General features: G+C 38.0%; 1 protein-coding gene across 3 annotated transcripts in view; it reads left to right on the top strand.

The window, feature by feature from the left end:
- The window catches only part of LOC122654106, an 89,176-nt gene extending 69,976 nt beyond the window's left edge, over nucleotides 1–19,200 (top strand). Inside the window, exons 7-11 of one of the 3 annotated variants that reach the window (XM_043848085.1) lie at nucleotides 1,887–2,135; nucleotides 2,609–2,678; nucleotides 7,536–7,720; nucleotides 18,612–18,678; nucleotides 18,862–19,200. In XM_043848085.1, coding sequence (XP_043704020.1) covers nucleotides 1,887–2,135; nucleotides 2,609–2,678; nucleotides 7,536–7,720; nucleotides 18,612–18,678; nucleotides 18,862–19,010 — 720 coding nt within the window. In that variant the 3' untranslated portion in view covers nucleotides 19,011–19,200. Of the gene's footprint in view, nucleotides 1–1,886; nucleotides 2,145–2,605; nucleotides 2,679–7,535; nucleotides 7,721–18,611; nucleotides 18,679–18,861 lie in introns of all 3 variants that reach the window. The other 2 variants (XM_043848084.1, XM_043848083.1) reach the window with 2 other exon arrangements.
- Nucleotides 19,201–21,867: the final 2,667 nt, after the last annotated feature.

Here is a 21,867-nt window from a genome sequence, read left to right as displayed (position 1 = left end):
GCTACTTCAAGATATTGGTGTTCCTATTTCTTTTCCCATGATGCTATACTATGACAACAAGGCTGCAATCAGCATAGCCCACAACCCAGTCCAGCATGATCGTACTAAACATGTGGAGATTGACCGACATTTTATTAAAGAAAAGCTTGAGAGTGGTCTTGTTTGTATTCCCTTCGTGAAGTCTAAAGATCAGCTCGCTGATGTATTCACTAAGGGATTGAGTGGAAAACTATTTCATCCTTTTGTATCGAAGTTGGGCATGATATATATCTATGCTCCAACTTGAGGAGGAGTGTTAAAAATTATAGTATACCGTGGGGGTATAAGGGTAATTTTCTATGTATTTTTCTGTTTAGTCATAGTAAGGATATTTGTGTAATTTGCCTCTTTGAGGCTTCTATTATAAATAGAAGCTTGGGTTGTCTAATAGAACAACCAATCATTCATCTCTAAAACACTTTCTCTCATCTTCTCACACTTTCTAAATTCTGGTTGTGAGGGATTCCTCCTTTCCACGCATGGGGGGTGGGTTTCCCATTGTGGTTGTTACATTGAGTTTATAAATAAAGGGTAGGGGATCACACTACCCCCATGATTTGAACAACTTGTTAGCTCTATGGTTTGTAATTTTTTGTGAGATACAAAGTGTTATTGTGATTTGTGAGAAGTAACAGCAACCTTGGTGGGAAGCCAAGAGGACTGGTGAGGTGCTGGTTAAGTTCTAGGTGGGAGGTGTAGTCCATATCCTTCTTCTTTACATTCAAGGTCAGATATACACCTTTTCTAAACCTTGTGCATACGAGGTTTTCTTTAAAATTTTGTTATGATCTTCAGATTTTTTTTTTTTGATAGTTGGGCCCCAAGGAGAGTTGAACTCATGACCTCTTCTTTGCGAGGTGTTGGTCTTTGCCAACTGAGCAACCCCCTTGGGATATGATCTTCAGATATTATTCTGTCCACTAACCTCTGTTGGATTTCTTTTCATTTTCAGACCATATGCTAGTGCTGAAATAGTCACCAGATCATCCCCTATTTCTCCACTTGTTGGTAGCACACTGCCCACCATGGATACCCTGCGGCAGCACCATAACTTGTTTTGATTTCCAGTTTCTGATTGTTTCTATTTTCTAAACTCACGTACAAATTTGTCTTCCTTAGTTGCTAAATCCATTCTCAGTTTCTATTTTGATTTTCACCTGCTACTCTTTGATATAGTTGCGGACTTTTCTGTAGTTATTAAATCTGAAACTCTGTTTCAGCAACTTGCTAAATTGCTATTCTTTTGATTTCTCCAGAACTAGCCATTGGATTAACTCCAAACTTTGGAACCTTAATTTATATTTTCTTAGGCCACTCGATAGAATTTGGACCAGATCAGTGTCACCTTAGTATACTGCTGGATTACTCTCTGGTTTAACCTTTAACTTGCCCTGCAGTTCTGGGTTTCTTTTGGAATCCTAACCTAAACCCTTAGAAGGTCTAGGATCCCATGAATCAGCTTATTGGATGTCTAATATCATGAGAAGCTTGGATTTTTGCACTGACCAATACAGGGTGGTGGGCTAGTGTGATAAGAAAGAACACATGTTGGCCTCACTGATTACAACAACAACAACATCATAGCCTTATCCGAACTTAATGGGGTTGGCTAAGTTGGCCTCATTTATTATGTTTCCAAAATGCTGAGTGGTCCAAGGATGTTGGGTATGCTTCTAGGTGCTTGTCCAGTAAACTGGGCATCTCAAAATATTAGGAACATTATATTATAGATACAACACCAAGTACTACGTGAAAAAGTAGTATCCTACCCTTATTTATATCTTTTCCTTTGGTGAATATTTCTCTCTGTTCTGGTGTCATTTGAAGGCTTTTGATTGATTTTTCAGGTGGAGGTGTTTGATACTATGGTTAAGTCATACGGCAAAGAAAACACAGGTGTAAAGGTTGCTGATGAAAATGATATGTGGAATTTTGGCTTGCATGGTTGCGATGCAACACCCATGAGAGATCATCTGCTTGTACCTTTGAAGTCCAATGGCCAAGAGCCTGAGCAAAACCTTGCTGTAATGGCGTCAAAGGGAGATGAATTGTTACAGACTGCCTTGAAATTGCTTCAGAAGAAACGAGATAATCTGGTATGTACTTTTTATGACTATGATCCATAACATGTAATGATAATTGTGGGAACTGGTTAAAGAGGTTTTTATTTGTAAATCTCTTGATGGTGACGACCTTCTTTTAATGGATGAAAGCATGATGCATGTAGAGTGGCAGGAGGCATTCCATTCAGATTGTTATGGCCATCAAAATCTTTAAGGTTTTTTTTTTTTTTTTTTTGGGTTATACCATTCTTTTGACCAGGATTCATATGCTGTGCCTAGAGGCATACTAGTCGGTTGATTATGGCCATATATATCCAGCATATGCTGTACAGCTGATTCCATTAGATGGAATGTTGCAGATGGATGGTTATTATTTGATTGTTTTTTTTTCTGACACGAGATTTTTCAGGTTGAACTACTGATTTACCATTTTCCTTGTTTGGTAGTCATAGAGCTCCCGTTTGTGCTCATATTTGTTATGAACAGAAGTTTTATTCTCTGTACAGTCCCAGCAGCAACGTGACCTGGAAGATGAGATTGCTCACTGTGAGAAGATCCTCCAGAAAATCTTAAGTGGTACAATTCAGTTCCATTTCTTTTGTTTATTTTAATTGTCTATCTGTTTACATTTGCACATCATAAGCAATGAAAAGGCAGCACAAAGGTCATTTTTTATCTTCCTTCAATGGGAGGAAACTCTTATATGGTAAGATTAGAAACAAGTTGGTTCTTTTAAAAGTGTTTGATGTAGCGGAAGTGTGTAGGATTCAAACAACATCGCAATATCTTTGGTTTCTAAGTTGAAGTCAAAGGTTTTAATTATGTTTGAAACCTAGGGTTTTAAACTACACCCCTTAAAAAGTAAAGGAGATAAACCCCCAAAATGGTAGAAGGATTGGGGATTACCCAAACTGATGCAGGCACACAATATCCATTAATTTCAGTAAGTGTGAATTATAGTCTCTAACATGGACATATTTATAAATCCAAACTTAATCAGACCTGCTAATAACTTAAAAGGCCAAAATAACCTTACTTAAACTAACTAAAAATCCAGAAATAGAAACTTCATCATAAACTAACACCTTCAAAAAATTGGTCTTAAGTCTTCCATACAAATTGGAATTGCATGATCTTGGTGTCATTAGATAGGTAACATAAAACGGACTGTTTTTGACCTTCCAAAAATAAGCCTAATAAAAGTGACGAGAATTGAATGAAATATAGAGGTACGTTCTAATTACTGCAATTTCTATGGCTTTCAGTGCTATATGCCTACATCAGCATTTGTCTTTCATTTCATGATGAAAACACTTTGATATGTGTATTTTACGCTTAAATGGTCGACTATACTATTTGATTCTATTGATGTTGTTCTTATTTTTTCTCCTTTCTTAGCTCAGCCTGTCTGCCTGAAAGCTGGTCCAATTGGTGAATGAGCTGTCATAGGGTTTGGCCTGATAGTGCAGTGACTAGATTAGGAATGGGGTCCGGACGTCATGGGCTAGAGTACCCCTTCCTGGACCCCTGGTCTGATGCAACAGCTATCCTGGATGGAATAATTTGCTAGGCTTTGGAAGTCGAAGCCTAGGAAGAGACGTAGATCAAATTTCATGGTTGTGGGTTCTTTCTAGGCCTGTCTAAGAGTGCATGTAGGTACTTGTGCCAAAAATCAGGTTCGAGTTAGTTAGACCATAGGTTGAGCCTATAATTTGGTTTCTTAATGTACTGGGCCAGTGATATAATAGTAGTGGGTCTTTAGCTGGTATACGTGATTAGTTTAGAAAGAATCCTTATCAGTGTTAATTTCTTCTTTCTTGTCTTAGAAGTCAAGTTGATAATCTTAATTAGAGTTAAGTATTTGTTATTGAGAGTCTATAAATTAGTAAACATACCCATCAGTTTAATGTTTTTGGAAATTAGTGAATTGCTGATTTGTTTTTGAATTTTGAAAACTTGATTGGTGAATTTGATGGTTAGTTGGATACCATTGATTGAGATCAAGCAAGGGGCTGAAGTTTATGTTCGACATCTCTCTCTCTCCTTCTTCTTGTTCTTCCCCTTATTTTGCTATCAATTTCTTTCTAACTCCTTTAATGGTTGTTGCTTCAAACTTCTGGTAATTGTTTCTTCTTCTTCTCACACCTATTTAGTTCCTCTTACTGTTCTTGTCTGTTTGATGATGCCCTGTTTTGTCTTTATTTTGCTTTACTTCTTCTATTCATATCTCCCAGAATATTTGATTAGAATTCTGTCAAACTCTGTAGTTCTGATTTTGATATCATTCTCTGACAGAAATGAACAATAATACCATGTTGTAAGCCTCTAATAGCCTCTTTCCTCACCTCTCCCCCGTTTTCCCTAATACAAACATCAGGAACTGCCATGCCTCTTTATAATTGTTTGAATTCACTGATTTTTGGAAGGTCAAAAGGGACTGGTACAATGGGCCAATGGGCCTAAATTTGAACCCCAACTTACCAGTATTTTCCGTGTTTTAAAATTCCTCCTAAAACCCTAACTTCTGCATTGTTTTGGAATATCTCTATTTCTTTGGTTTTCTTATTCTGAAATGGGGACTATTATTTTAACTCTGACCCTTTTATTCCCTGCCTTAATCCTTGCTTAAATCTGAAGTTGCTTTTAAATTAGCAAAGCTGGAAAAATGAAGTGCTATTTAGAGGGGTAGAGAATTGTATGTTCATATGCTTACTTGTGACCCATGCTACAAATTTAATGGAGCACTGAATGTTAAGTGCTGAATCAGTAGGTGAAGATCATCTGATCATGATTGTATTTCACTGATGCAATCTTTAATGTGAAAATAGATTGATAAATAGATAGGATAGGATCTGGATTCAATACTTGTCAGATTAAGAGATCGACCTTATTTTGTTTTGGTGTCTAAAAATTGATTTCCATTCAGGGCAATTTTGACTAGCATTCACGCACACCAAATAAGGCTTGACCGGAACATAACTCCTTCAATATAAATCAGATTTAAGAAATCTTGGATTTGTTTGGGTAGAGCACAAAACCAGCTTCCAACCAAAAGATTATTTTGCTGCTCTTTTACTTTTTAGTGAAGTTCTATTACAATAAGATTTATGAAATTTTTAGCTTTGAGAAAATCCTATCATTTGAAATTTGAAAATCGCCCCTACAACCAAAAATTCAAATTTTCTTCTTCAACCGGGGGGGGGGGTTTAACTTTGTATCCTTTTGGAATTTGTTTTTTTAACTATTTTTATTGGATTCAAATCGAGAGGGTATTTTCTTATTTATGAATAATATCTTAAGTAAATGAAATAACAAATATAAAAACATTTACTTAAATGATATTTGGCATAAATCAAACCAGGTTTCGTCAAGTTTTGATGGGGGATAAGTGAATTTATATAGGTGATTCAACCAGGTTCAGATTGAAACTTGCGAAATGTCCGAATTAAGTCGAAACCTAGTTGAAACCAGGTACAAAGTCGTATCACACTGGGCTTTTGTCTTGGTTTTGAGAAACCGAGATATCTTGCCTGAAACTGCATGTTTTGACCGATATTTAGAACCATCTTCCCAGTCACTGGCTGGATTGTCCTTTGTGGACACCATCTTCTTCTACACGGCCCGCCAGCCGTACATGATGGTATCACCATCAAGTCACAATGGCTAGTTTTTCACGGTACGTTGACCTATTCCCTAGGTTAGGTTACCTCCAATAAGTAGATGAGGCCATTTACAGGGCAGCAGTGGAGGACTAAAATCGTTTCTTCTGGACACACTGACGTGGGTTGCATTTGTCATACAGTCGGAGGAAAATTGGTGTCGGCTCCAGCTTTCCATGAGTGGGCTCGAACCTCCACGTCATAGTTCGTGGTATTAGACATTAGTAAGGGGGTAAACTTTGACTCATGTATCACTAGTTCACCACACAGTATTTTATTGTTGGGACTTGGGAGATAAGACCATAGTTCAACAACTCGCCGAAATTTCGAAGGCCCCGAGACAAAATAGAATACGAAACATGAGACTGTCGTTGTTTCGATCGAAATTTCACCAAAATTTCTTAAATAATTGATCAATATTATGTTCCTTCATTCATTGTTGCATAATTTACTTGTTTTAGTTGTCAATTATGTCTTATAGTACTAAAACAATGTGTAGAATAGGAAATATTTCATAAGTATACAACACGGTTCGATGTTTACTGTAACCAAGGGTGCAAATCCAAAACACCACATTTTGTAATTTTTTTTTGCAATTTGAAGATTTACATATTTTTATTTAGCCTAAAACATGCTTCACCTTAAGTTTCGGAGCCTACTATGGCCATGATCATCGAAACATCAAAATGAAATAAGCTGAGAAAAATGCTAGGTTTCAGCAAAATTTCAGTGTTTCGGTGGGTTTCAACCTGACCGAAACACCGAAACGAGACCAATTTTAGAACCTTGGTTAGGAATTGGGTCTCTACTTGTGTTACATATACTTTGTACTATTTCATGTCAATATTATTTTTCTTCATTCATGGCGTATTTACTTGTTTTACTTGAGTTTTCTGTCTTCTAGTAATAAAACAATTTAGAATAGGCAATACTACACAAGTTATACAATAGAGTTCAGCGTATACAGCCAACCAAGGGTGCAAATCAAAACCAACACTTTGTGTTACTTTTCTTGCAATATAAAGGTTTACAAATGTGTATATAAGGCTAAAACAATGTTTCCCTAAAGTATCGGAGCTTAATATGGCCGTTTGCCCCTCAAAATGGCCATATTCTAAAAAAAATGAACTGTTTTAGGAAATTTCAGCCATTTCAGTAGATTTCGATCATTTTGGTCAGGCCAAAACGAGTCTGAAATCCTGAGTTTTTGAACCTTGGTCAGATTGCACAGTCGCATTCCGTCATGTAGTGAACCTTTATCAGCCTTTTGCCTTGAATTTTGAGCCATCCCTTTGTTTTTAACCATTTTTGAAAAGTTTGATTTTTAATGAATTATCAATCTCTTCTATTCACCACATATTGTACCCCTTCATTGGGAAACTTGATATAAGCAGGGGAACCTGGGCTCTATCTGTTCACCAAATTTTGAGCCTGTCTGAGCTGCCATGTGATTGATGATGGAGCTGTACGGAGAAGGTGACTCTCTCATTCCTCTCACACACTCTGAGTGAGAAACTGTCAGGTCTGACCTTTTTAACACAAAATTATAAAAGCCATTGAATTTAAGAACATCCCTGAAATTTAATATTAAAAGGGGAATATGAATCAAAGGATAAGGAATTGGATATTACAAAATTTATCAGTATGGTTCCCTGATGAATTAGCTCAATATTATTTAGCGTATTGTTTATCTTGAGAGGTGACTTATTCTAATGATTCTTTTCACTTACATATATACACAAGTTTCTATGAATTCCTTTTTAAATCTCTGTAGGTGGCAAAGATGACTTGATATTAAAGATAGAGTCCATACTGGAAGCTTGTAGGGTTGCATGTTCAAGAGGGACTACCCAAACTTATGGTGCAACCCAGCTACATATGGAGAAGCAAAGTTCGCCTCAATCCCTGAATAGGAGGAGATTGTCTGAGGCCATTCTTAATTTACAGAATCCATGTCAGGCAAGTACCATGCCATTCTTTGAATTTTTTATACATAGCCATTGTTCCCTTTATGGCAATTTGTTTTTTAAGCAATGGCTATTTTCGTTGTGTTATATTCTGATGAAGTATTAGATGGTAGTGTTGTAAACAGATTATATTCGAGGCAGATATACCTTTGCCTATATTCAATCTGTTTATTTAACCAAAAATCTGATTAATATCCAATAGATCATATAGGTCATCGATTTAATAGCTGAACGAACTAATGGATGCAATGACGTGGCTCTTCAAATTCAAAGTTTCTTCAAGACAATAAGCACTTTTCTTCCAAGTTGAAAACAATTCAAAATAACAGAAAAACTAAGAACTAATAACTACTTCTATGTAATAAACACTAACCTAAACTGCCAAAATGAATCGTTAACATATTTTTGTTATAATTAAAACGATTTATTACATAGTTAAGCTTCTGTCTTTTTTTTGGTAATCAATAAATGGTTAATGTAGCAGACTAAACAACTCAGAAGAACCAGAACCGAGAGTGGAGAAGAGAAGAGATGAAGAAGAGATGGAGAAGAGGAACAGGGACTGAGAGAGACGATTGTCTTGATCTCCAGTCCCTCACGACCTTTATTATATCTTGAATTACAAAGGGGGACTCCTAATTGTATTAGGATCCAATCATAAACATAACATAACTAGGAATTACTAATCCTAAACTAACTAGGAATCACTAATAAATCATAACAGAAAAGGAAACAGCAAGTGGAGAGAATCTTGATCAGGATATTCGAGATTCTCCTCACAACAATTCTCGATACTTCAACACTCACCCTCAAGCTGGAGCGTACAAATCACCGAGACCCAGCTTGGAACAGCAACTCCGAAAAGCAGGACCAAATAGTGGCTTAGTAAACATATCACCCAGTTGATTGGTAGTGGAAACAAATGGAGTAGAAATCAGTTTCTTCATAACCGCATCTCGAACGAAGTAGCAATCAACCTCAATGTGCTTCGTCCTTTCATGAAACATTGGATTACTAGCAATATAAATAGCTGCTTGATTTTCACAAAACATTTGCATAGGCTGAGTGACAGGAAAGCCCAAATCCTGAAGTAAAGATTTTACCTACATCAACTCAGCAGTAGTATGTGTCATGGCCCGATACTTAGCTTCAGCACTAGACCTAGCCGCATTAGTTTGTTTCTTGCTCTTCCAGGTGACTAAGTTACCTCCCACAAAAGTGCAATAACCAGTAGTAGAGCTCCTATCACCATTAGCACCAGCCCAATCAACATCAGAGAATCTAACAAGGTTACTATTTCGATTAGGTCGATAAATGAGACCTTCGCCAGGAGCGCCTTTTAGGTATCGTAGCACACCACAAGCAGTATCTAGTGAGTCTTCTTTAGTGTGTGCATAAACTGACTAATAACTCCAACAACAAAGGATATATCTGGTCGAGTACAGTAAGATAAATGAGTTTGCCAACCAATCTCTTGTACCAATGTACCTCTGTAAAATTTTCTCACTAGACCCAAGTTTTTGAAGGGGATCCATGGGAGTATCTGCTGGTTTGGAAGCAAGTATTCCAGTTTCAGATAGGAGATCAAGAACATATTTCTGCTGAGATGAGCTAATACTTTTCCTGCTTTGCAAAACCTCAATACCAAGAAAATACTTGAGAACACCCAAGTCTTTCATCTGAAAGTGTTGATGAAAATAGGATTTAATTTGAGCAATACCAGAGGTATCATTACCAAATATAATAATGTCATCCACATAAACTACCATCACAACGACCTTTGAATTCTGATGACGAATAAATACAGAATGGTCAGAATAACACTGTGAGAATCCAAACTTAGTAACAATGGAGCTGAACTTATCAAACCAAGCTCTTGGAGATTGTTTCAGCCCGTAGATAGCCTTATGAAGTTTGTATACTTTAGTAGAATCTTCCCCCTGAGCAACATACCTCGGAGGTTGCTCCATATAAACCTCCTCCTGAAGATCACCATAAAGAAAAACATTTTTGATATCCATCTGATACAAGGAGCAATCAAAGTTGAAGGCCAGATAATTAAGGATCCGAACAGAATTCAAACAGGCAACTGGGCAGAAGGTTTCAAAATAATCCATGTTGAAGTACTGATCACGTGATACTAGTCACATGAACAGTGATTTGATTGATATGTGTATCTTCTATTTTCCTAGTCCTAGTTAGAGTCCTAGTCTAATTATGTCAAGTCCTAATTCTACTATGAGTTTTTAGTCTTAGTTTCAGTTTGAGTTGTTAGTTCTAGTTCTAGTTTTATTTCATGGTTCTTTTCCTATTGTAACTTGGAATCCTATCATGATTAGGAATTCCTAATCTGATTAGGAGTTCCCCTTTCTATTGTAATTTGAGATTATAAATACAAGCATTATGAGGGAGACTGGTCAATTTGACATTTCTCTCCTCTTCCACATCTTCTTCTTTTTCTCTCTTCTTCCTCCATTCTTGGTTCTGGTTTTCTTCATCTATACTCTCTTACATGGTATTAGAGCATCACCTTTAGACTGGAAGTGATCTAAGAATCTGGTTTGAGGGTCTTCTAAAGCCTTTTCTCTTCAAGGGGTGCAGCACCCACTGCTGCATATTGCTATGGATTAAACCCTAGATGGAGTTTTCAAGTGAAAACTAGGGTTTCTACTAATACTATCTATCTGAGTTCTTAGATCGATTGGAGATCCTTAAGTTGAAGCTGCCTTTGTTGAACTTCTTCTACATATAATACTGATCCAAATTTGTGGATCCTCTCTACTATTGAAGATTGCAGATTCAACTTAATTTTTTTCTCTCTACTACTTCCTGCAGTAACCCATTGAGGGTTTTCATATCAGGTGCTATTTTATCTCCAATTGATCCATTAATCTGGAAAATCTGATTTCTCTTACAGATTCACCCTGCAGTTCATCTTTCTATTGTTTCCTTTTGGGTTTTCAAACCCTATTTACTGCTACTATTTTTGGGTTTTCAAACCCCTATTTATTGTTGCTACTTCTGGGTTTACAAACCCTACTGCATATTTGGTAATTATTATATCTGGTAATGATGCTTCTGGTATTGCCCAAGTTAAAGCATATCTTCATTAACACTTTCAGATGAAGGACTTGGGTGTTCTTAAGTTTTTTCTTGGTATTGAGGTTTTGCGAAGCAAGAAAGGTATTAGCCTATCTCAAAGGAAATATGTTCTTGACGTTTTGACTGACACTGGAATGCTTGCTTCTAAACCAGCAGATACTCCCATGGATCCCCATCAGAAACTTGGGTCCATTGAGGGTGAGGATTTTTCAGATGTTCATCGATATAGAAGATTAGTTGGCAAACTCATTTACCTTAGATTTACTCGTCCGGATATATCCTTTGTTGTTGGGGTTATTAGTCAATTTATGCAGTGTCCAAAGAAAATTCATTGGGATGCTGTTTGCTGTGTATTGCACTATCTAAAGAGTGCTCCTGGTAAAGGTCTTATTTATCGACCTAATCGGAATGCTAATCTGGTTGGGTTTTCTGATGCTGATTGGGCAAGTGCTGATGGTGATAGGCATTCTACTATTGGCTTTTATATCTTCGTGGGTGGTAATTTGGTCACATGAAAAAGCACGAAACAAACAACTGTTGCTCGATCAAGTGTTGAAGCTGAATATCGAGCAATGGCACATACTACAACTGAATTGATGTGGGTAAAATCCTTGCTCCAAGAATTGGGATTTCCAATTATTCAGCCTATGCAAATGTTTTGTGATAATCAAGCCGCCATCTATATTGCAAGTAATCTTGTATTTCATGAAAGGACCAAGCACATTGAGGTTGATTGCCACTTTGTTCGGGATGCTGTTATGAAGAAGTTAATTGCTACTCCGTTTGTCTCTACTACTAATCAAGTTGGTGATATGTTTACAAAGGCTCTATTTGGACCTGCTTTTTGTCGAAATTGTACCAAGCTGGGTCTAGGTGATTTGTACACTCCAGCTTGAGGGGGAGTGTTGAAATACTGTTCACGTGAACAGTGATTTGATTGGTATGTGTATCTTCTATTTTCCTAGTCCTAGTTGGAGTGCTAGTTTCTAATTATGTCAAGTCCTAATTCTACTGTGAGTAGTTAGTTTTAGTTTCAGTTTGAGTTGTTAGTTCTAGTTCTAGTTTTATTTCATGGTTCTTTTCCTATTGTAACTTGGAATCCTATCATGATTAGGAATTCCTAATCTGATTAGGAGTTCTCCTTTCTATTGTTATTTGAGATTATAAATACAAGCATTATGAGGGAGACTGATCAATTTAACAGTTCTCTCCTCTTCCTCATCTTCTTCTCTTTCTTCTCTTCTTCCTCCATTCTCAGTTCTAGTTTTCTTCATCTATACTCTGTTACAATCCACACCATAAGTTTGAGTATATCCTTTAGCAACCAATCAGGCCTTAAGCTACTCAACAGAACCATCAAGATTATATTTGATAGTGTAAACCCAACGACATTTAACAAGATCCTTCCCAGGGGGTAAGGAAATCAGAGTCCAAGCGTGTCGAGATAGCAAAGCATCCATTTCTATGTCCATTGCTGCCTTCCAGCCAGGGTGAGGTAACACCTCACGGTGGGTCTTAGGAACAAAGTTAGTAGATAAAGTAGAGGCAAGTGGATAATAGTGGGATGGTAGGTGAGAAATTGAGACATAGTTTTCAACGGGGTAAACAACATGGGATTGGTGTGACTTTTGAGTACAAGAGCGAGTAACTTTGCGGACAGCGACTGGTAAGTCGAGGGAGACCTCAGCATCAGAATCAGATTGAGTGTCAAGAGGAGCGGCGTCTGTTGTAGTGGACAGCAGCTTCGAAATAGTGGGAGCAGAAGGGACGGGACCAAGGTCAAGGTTGGCTGGTTCAGTAGTGGACGGTGCAACAGGTTGGCGACGGTGGAGATGGTGATAAACTTTACTTGGCTGAGGTGATGAGATGGGTATGGTCATAGGTATGAGAGGACCTAGAAGATCTTCATTTTGAACAGTAGACGGTGTAGGAGAAGAAAAGTAAGGGGAATTTCAAAAAAGGTGACATCAGCACTAAGAAACTGTTTATGAGAAACCGGATCAAAACATTTATAACCTTTTTGGGTTCTAGAGTAACCAAGAAAAACGCACTTAATAGACCGAGGGGGTAACTTATCAACGGCAGGGTGAAAGATGTGAACAAAACAGACACAACCAAGGCCCAAAAACATGTAGTGGAGTGGCAAACAGAGGACGATTGGGGTAAAGAAGAGAAAAAGGGATTTTATTGTTCAAAACAGATGATAACATACGATTAGTAAGGTAACAGGAAGTGAGAACAACATCACACCAAAATCGTTTGGGTACATGCATATGGAGCATAATTGACCGTGCCACCTCCAGTAAGTGTCTATTTTTATGTTCGGCCACCCCATTTTGTTGGGGAATGTACGAAAAACTGGTTTGACGAACAATACCATGGGTGAGACAAAAATAAAAAATCTCATTTTGAGTGTATTCAAGAGTATTATTAGAACGAAAAACTTTAATTGACTTATCAAACGGAGTTTTTATTTCCTGATAAAAATTTTTGAATACAGTAATAAATTGAGTCCGGTCTTTCAACAAATAAACCCAAATGGAACAAGAGTAGTCGTCTACAAAACTAACAAAATAAGGAACGCCTAATCTATTACTGACACGACATGGACCCCAAATATCAGAATATACTAAAGAAAACAATAAAGAACTTCTAGGTGTAATACGGGCAGGAAAGGAGGCATAGTGATGTCTGCCTAGTTTCGCAAGCTTCACACTCAAGACGAGAGGTAGACTTGCAACTAGGAACCATTAACTGTAGTTTAGGTTGAGAGGGATGACCAAGTCGTAAATGCCATTGCATGGTAGGTGGTATAGTAGTAGATGTAGTTGCAGTAGAAGGACCGGTGCCATCTAGGTAATATAGACCATCACGCTCAAGCCCTCCACCAATTGTCTTCCTTGTCTGAAGGTCCTGAAAAACACAATAAAAAGGGTAGAAGGTTACAAAGCAATTGGGTGATTTAGTAAGTTGACTAACAGATAAAAGACTTGGTGGGAGTTTAGGAACACGAAGTACATGGGAAAAAGTCAAGGAAGATGTTGGGGAAACAGTTCCATGACCAGTTATCTTAGTAGGTGACCCATCAGCAAGGATACCATTAGAGGAGGTTTGGGCTTGATTTATGGAAGAGAACAAATTTGACTTACCAGTCATATGACATGAAGCATCGGAATCAATAAGCCAAGAGGTAGAAGATGGATAAAATATCAAGTTATCTTTATATGCTAAGGTGGCGTTAGAAGTGGAGGCAGATGCGGCTTCAAGTTGTTGAAGGTGTTTGACCAGCTGATTGTAATCATCACGTGACACAGTGGATGAAGTACCTGACGTAGAACTCTGATTCGTATCACTGGTAGGTTTCTCAATGGTAGGGTTGTCAGTCATGGCTGTATTTGCTAATTCATTGCCCCATTCAGATTTTCCATGTTTTGTCCAACATGTATCCATAATATGATTCTGTTTCCCACAGTAAGAGCATTGGCGGGCAGATTTGTCAAAGGATTGATAACTAGTACCTCTTCCACCAATGCCACGGCCTTGACCCCTGGATTTGCCACGACCACATCCTTGACCACGACCGGCAATAAAGGCTGAGCTGTCTTTAGTAGTAGTATCAGATTTGGAGGGATTAGGTAGACGATTGATACGGGAGAACACTTCATTAAGAGAGGGAACTTTCTCCCCTGTGAATAGTTGACTTTTCACTGACTGATAATCAGGATGTAATCCAGCCAGAAACTTTGCAACATGAAATTCAGCTCGTTGTTGTTTTAACTGATCCAAATTAGTAGTAAGTGGCTGATGTAGCTGGAGTTCTTCAACCATGCCTTTATTAGTGGCAAAGTATTCATTCAAAGACTTATCTCCCTGTTGAAAAGTGAAAAGCTTCTCATACAGATCATACATGCGAGAGATGTTTTTTTTTCTTGAGAGAAACTTTCACACAAATCATTCTAGACATCCTTGGCAAGGGTGTGAAACATCACATTAGATGCAATAGCAGGTTCAACACTGTTCCATAGCTATATTCTAATAATAGAGATCTCATGCATCCACTCATCATGAGCTGTGACGGAGGTAGGATCCTTTGGATCAACAGTAGGAGGATCATCTGAAATGTATTTTATTTTTCCTTTGGCATGGATGTATGCCTGCACAGCCTGGGCCCATAAAAGATAGTTGGCAACTCCGGAGAGCTTTATAGTAGTAATCTGAACTTGGACATTAGCCATAGGAGGCTTAGGATCAGCCATAATTATAACAGTAGCAGTAACACAGTCAATAGCAGCAGCAATAGCACACTTGGCTTCTGTAATATAATCAGATTAGGGTTGAAAAACCCAAATATAGTGATAGTAAAGCAGCCGGCAGGATTAGGGTTTAAAAAAAAGCCACGGTAGCAGTAGTAATGTCAGAGTTAGGGTTTGAAAACCCAAAGGTAGCAGCAGTAACTGGGGTTTTGAAAACCCGAAAAGAAACAATAGAGAAGATGAACCGAAGGATGTACCTGGATGAGAAATCAGATTTCACCACCTTAATGGATCAATTGGAGATAAAATATCAACTGAATAGGTTACCGCAGGAAGTAATAAAGAGAAACTTTGAAGAAGAGATAGGTTGATACTGCAGTCTTCAACAGTAAAATGGATTCACAGATTGGATCAGGGTTTGATGGAGAAGAAATCTTCAGAATAACAACCAGCAGCTTCAACTCCAGAATCTCCAATCGATTTCAAAACTCAGGTAGGTAGTAGTAGTGAAGGAAACCTTAGTTTTCAATTGAAAACTTCATCTAGGGTTTAATCCATAACAATATGTAGCAGTGGGTGCTGCATCCCTTGAAGAGAAAAAGCTGTAGAAGACCCTCAAACCAGAACCGCAAGTCACTTCCAGTCTAAGGGTATAGCTCTGATACCATGTAGCAGATCAAACAACTATGAAGAACCAGAACCGAGAGTGAAGAAGAGAAGAGAAGAGATGAAGAAGAAATGGAGAAGAGGAACAGGGACTGACAGAGACGATTGTCTTGATCTCCAGTCCCTCACGACCTTTATTTATATTTTGAATTACAAAGGGGGACTCCTAATTGTATTAGGATCCAATCATAAACATAACCTAACTAGGAATCACTAATCCTAAACTAACTAGGAACCACTAATAAATCATATCAGAAAAAGGAAACAGTAAGTGGAGAGAATCTCAATCAGGATATGAGAATACCCTAATCGAGATTCTCCTCACAACAATTCTCGATACTTCAACAGTTAAGTTGATATATTATTTCTTTTATTTTGAAGCTTTTATGCAGCTCTACTGCCCAATTATAAATAGACTAGAATTTGGGGATGCCTTCTTTATCCATTTAATAGTTGGACTTCTTTTGGACAGGGACATAACCTGAAATGCCCTAGTGTCTCTCACCTAACCTGTACGTGTTTTGATCCATTGTTCTGTACTGTGCTTAGCTTGTTACAGATAAGTTTATGTAGCCTCATTGTAAGGATCATGATGCCAATGTATAAAATTTATTGGGTTCTATAGTCAATAACAAGCAGCATGTTAGGCTTGATAAAAGTATTCTTCATCCTCGTAAAGATTATGAGAAATTAATAATTGTGTTGATATAACAAAGTTTCTTTAGGCCATTGCCATGGAATCATCTACAAAGAAAGTTTGCCTCACTTCTTACTGATGCAAGTTTCGGGGATAATTGGCTTGTGTCAACATGACATCAGCTACTCTTTATTTATAATATAGGAGAATAGGTACTAGTACAAGAATTGCCTTATAGGACGAATTACCTGTGTACCCATATTAGACCCATATCACAACACTCCCCCCTCGAGTTGGTGCATAGATGTCACACATGCCCAACTTGCACACAATTGGGTGAAACAACTTACTGCTCAGACCCTTAGTAAAAATATCAACTAACTAGTCTCTTGACTTAACAAAGAGAACACAAATAACTCCTTGATCCAACTTCTCCTTAATGAAGTGAGAATAAATCTCCACATGCTTCGTCCTATCATGTTGAATCGGATTATGCGCAATGCTAATGGCTGATTTACTATTGCAGTATAACATCATCGGTAACTATACGGGAATACCTAGATTCTTTAGAAGACTCTATAACACAATAACTTGCAAATACCATGGGCCATAGCCCAAAACTCCGCTTCTACATTGGAACTAGCAACCACAGCTTGTTTCTTGCTTCTCCAGGTGACGAGATTTCCACCCACAAATGTACCATATCTGAATGTAGACCTCCTATCATCAGGGGAGCCTACCCAATCCGCATTTGTGAAAGCCGCAACTCCTAGATGATCATGCGGAGAGAAAAACACCCCTTTTCCTGAAAGAAACAAGAATGTTAGGCTGTAAACCAGCAAACTCACCTATTGACCAAAATCACTAGTTAAGTAAAGACAGTGCACCTCCCTTAATTGATGTCGGAAGTACCAAGGATTAGTGGGAAAACTGATCTCTCTCTGACGCGCCCAAATATCACTTGTGCTCTTGGGGTAGTATCATTTTATGCATGCTCCCAAGAGTGGGCATTTGGATGTTGTGTATCATATCCTCAGATATTTGAAGTCTACTACATGAAAAGGTCTATTATATGCCAAGCACAACTATTTGAGGATTAAAGGTTACACTAATGCTAATTGGGCAAGCTCTGTTTTTGACAGAAGGTCTACATTAGGCTATGGCAAATTTATGGGTGGTAACTTGGTCACATGGAGAAGCAAAAAGCAGCCTGTTGTGACTAGATCAAGTGTAAAGGCAAAATTTAGAACCATGGCTCATGGAGCATGTGAATTCCTATGGTTGAGAAGGCTGATCCAAGAGTTGGGGTTTGATATTGAGAGACCTATGCGTCTCTATTGTGAAACAAGGTTGCTATTAGTATAGCTCACAACCCCATGCAACATGACTGGACAAAGCACATTGAGGTGGGTTGACATTTCATTAAGGAGAAAATTGACTCTTGACTACATTTGTACTCCTTTAATGAAGACAAGCAACCGGTTGGCTGATATCTTCATCAAAGAGTTCATCTCTCACTAATTCAGTACCCTTTTGTGCAAGCTGGGAATGTATGACACTTATTCTCCAGCATGAGGGGGGGAGTGTTAGAGTTTATGTAATAAGGGTACTTTGTTATTATCATGTATTGTGTTTTTACCTTTTATCTCCCTTAGCTACCTTATGTTAGCATGGGGGGTAATATATGTAATTTTTCGTAATATAAGCCACTAACTCAATATAGGGGAGAGAAATTCATTCTCTCCCCAAGGCATTGTACACACACTTCTTCATCTTCTCCTCTCCTCTCCTCTTCTCTTTCCTTACCTTCTCTCACCTTGATCTCTTCCATACATTTCAACTGCATACCCTCCACAGTCAGCTCAGAGAACCGCTTCCCCAACTTTATTTAGGATGTTTCCAATTCACACCACTTTTTACACATTTTTAGTATTAGTGATACTAAACTTCTCTTTTTCGGTGTGTTATTACATGGTCTCTAGCATTTCAAAGAGGTCCTTCAGTCTTGTTGTGCAAATGTCTTTGGGTCTAGGTAGAAAATGTAGTTTCTGTTGATCGAAGAGAAGTTTCTTAAATGTCTCCCTGAGCTCACACTTTTCTGTCAGTATATTGGTTTTGCAGTTAATGTTTTTAAATAATTCCGGATGTATGTTCTTTTGGGGTGGATTATAATACTTACAGCTTTATTCTTGGTGTGTTCTGATTAAATATTATTTCCATGGCAGGAGTTGGATGCTATATGCCTACAGAACAACTGGATATTACCAAGATATAGTGTATTTCCATTAGATGGTAAGGTACTTCAATATCAGAAGGAAGTTTAATAGAGATTGTCCTCTCTTTGCATCATACTAGTCGTCGTTACTCAAAGCTGCTCACTTAAATTCTAATTTGCTTTTTGGTTGGTTGCTGTATCACTACAACTTGCAGTATTGCTGCATCTACACTAATGTGGTTGGTTAACCTATTTTGTAGGAGGCTACAATGCCAATGTAACAGTGAAAGGAATGGACTTTGAGTGTCCGTGTAGTGGGGACATACAGGCTAACCCCAGGGAAGCTAGGGCATCAGCGGCATCAAATGTGCTGAGGAAATTACGTATTATGGCGAGTCAAGTGAAGTAATTCATTCTTCAGATCGCAATAAGTTGAATACCAGAGAAACTCCCATTTGGTCGGACCAGTCCTGTTCCTTGTGATGCAACTTTTGTTAGCATTTGTCACTACCAAGCTTAATATACCGGTAGGATCTTGTTTTTAGGTTTTATTCAACACCATCAACCAATATGGAATGACCAGTATGGGCAGTCCTGTGAATGAGTCTAGTTGTAGTACTGGGAACTGAGTTGCCTAAATCCACTCTTAGCCATGGTAAATTTAGGCTTAAAAAAGGACAAAAAGGTACACGCCAATCTGATTCTTTTTTATCATCAAACTCTCCCACTTGCACAAATGTTAAGTAATTGTGATTTTATTTTTTTTTTTTTTTTTTTTTTTGGGGGGGGGGGGTGTGGGATTGGTTTGGTTTCGTAAAGAGAGTAGGAGAATAATTAAAGGCTCCATTTGGTTGCAAGGAGAATTAAAGGGACGGGAGGTGAAATTTTCATATTTAAAAAAGAAATTCTTGTAATCATTACCCCATGTGATAATATCACTAATTTCAAATCATTCCATATTTGGTTATTAAATTTCATTTTACTGTGCATCCATTTACCTTTAGTTTAAAATGTAAAATAAATATTACATGTAAAATGTATCATTATTAAATACGGTAAGAAATATAAGTAGTTTATATAAGCACATGGGGTAATGATTACAAAAATTTCTTTTTTAGGTTTGCAAATTTTCCCTTCCCTTCCCTTTCATTCCCCTTGCAATCAAACGGAGCCTAAGGGAAAAGAATGTAAACCCTGGTCCTAGACGCAGGACCGTGTGAAATTACTTCTCAGTCTCTAGTGGATTAAAAAATTTTCATTTAATCAAATGGTCTTGCCCGCATTCTTATTGGCCCTTGCATTGGTGCAAGCGATACAGGACCAGATAGCGATCTTTTGCCCTATAATTTAATTGACTGTTATACAACTTATACATGGATCTTGATTTTGTGAATCATGGAAAGATGGATATGTGGTCAAGATCAATCACATCATTGTTCATTAGTTGAGTAATAGATTTTAGTGGGTGAGCCTTAGCATAATGGTTAAAAAAGATGCGATATTGCAACTTGTTGGTTGCAGGTTAAAAACTTAGAAACAACATCTCTTGTGAGGGGATCTTTAACTGCTCCATTTCCCCAAGTTTTTCTAATAGAGGGGGCGGAAACATGGTTTGAGGTATCAGATCAGATCGGTCGATATTGGCTGGATCGGGTTGGTATCGGTCGAGGTCGATCCTGAGATTTGACCGATACAACAAAGTTTGATTGGATCGGCCGATCCGATTTGATCCTTGACCGATCCAATTGAATATTTTTTTTAATTTTCAAAGTTTTTAAGTTTTTATTTTAGTTTTTTATATTATCTTGATCGATTCTGACCGATACCAACCGATTTTGACTGATCCGATCCAGATAATATTGGCCGATTCAATCCTGAGATCACAATAGTGACAACACCCACTAACTCTGGCTGATACATGACCCAATACATAAAAAACAATTTTGGGGGGTTTTTTGATCGATCCTGACCAATTTGGATTGATCCGATCCCGATCTGGAAAGGTTTCGGCCATGACCAATCCCGAGTCCGATACCTGGATTTTGAATCTTGGGCGAAAATAATCATTCAACCCCTCCCCGAACACACTGCCCAGATGGGGTCCATCCCCCTCTATTAGAAGAACTTGGGGAAATGGAGCGGCAGGAAATGGAACAGATAAAAATACCCTGTGAAGTAGGGGATGGGTAAGATTACGTACATTTGCCCCTCCCACCTTACAGTATGTTAAGGGTGTCAATTTGGGACTAGAACCGGGAACCGTCCCAATACCGTCCCGCTAAAACCCAGTATTGGACCGTCCCATTAGTAAATGGGACGGTACTGGTATCTGATTTTGGTACCGAATGATAAATGGGATGGGATGGTTCTGGGACGGGATTCCCAATGGTACCAGTACCAAAATACCAATTAGGTACCGGATGGTACCGAAACTACTAGTACCGTTTAAAAAGAAAGAGTATATAAGATCTTTTAAAAAAAAAAAGAAAAAAAGATAAGGTATAAGAATTACGACTCATTAGGGTTTCACTAATTGCCTTTTGAATACGAAGAGGAGCAATAGGTCAACAGCCTTAGCTTGAAGTCTCTCCTCACAGAACCTGCTACAGTGCTCCTCCCTCCTCCCTCGACCAACTACAACTACCAAGTTCTTCCTTTTTGCACTTCGTACCATACTACTATGTGACTTGTGTGCTAAATAGAGTTTTGTTTGGGAAAATCAAAGAGGAAATACAACGGCATTCTTCCATTTTGTAGGACTTCTCTAAATTTAAAAAAATGAGAAGCTTATTACATGTGATCTTAGGGAGTTTGAAAAAGTAAAACTATGATTTCATAATTTAAGTTGTTTTATAAAAAACAGTAGACAACTTAGATTTCATGATAGTGAAAAAATTCCACAACACTAATAAACCTGCCTTGTTAGAAACAATTAAACTTCTTCTCCCTTTTTCTATAGTGCCTAGAACCGTTTAAGAACCGGTACCATCCCGTCCCACTAGTAATCGGGATTGGGATCTAGGTTTGGTCCCGTTAACTAAATGGAACGGTATTGGGATTGGCACTTTTAATACCGGTATCGGTACCGTCCCGTCCCAAATACCAGGAACCGTCCCAATTGACACCCTTACAGTATGGGAGCCTCGTGCACTGGGACACGTCTTGTTTTTTTTAAGATGAGTAGTAGTTTTTGAAAATTACTTTGTTGTTTGTTGCTTTGTTATGGAAATGCATAATTAGATGCATCTTCAATATCATATAATTAA

The sequence above is a fragment of the Telopea speciosissima genome, chromosome 3 (genome assembly GCF_018873765.1).
Source record: "Telopea speciosissima isolate NSW1024214 ecotype Mountain lineage chromosome 3, Tspe_v1, whole genome shotgun sequence".
In the NCBI taxonomy this organism is placed as follows: Eukaryota; Viridiplantae; Streptophyta; class Magnoliopsida; order Proteales; family Proteaceae; genus Telopea; species Telopea speciosissima.
Note: the sequence above shows the minus strand (reverse complement) of the source record. Positions and strands in the feature narration are given on the sequence as shown.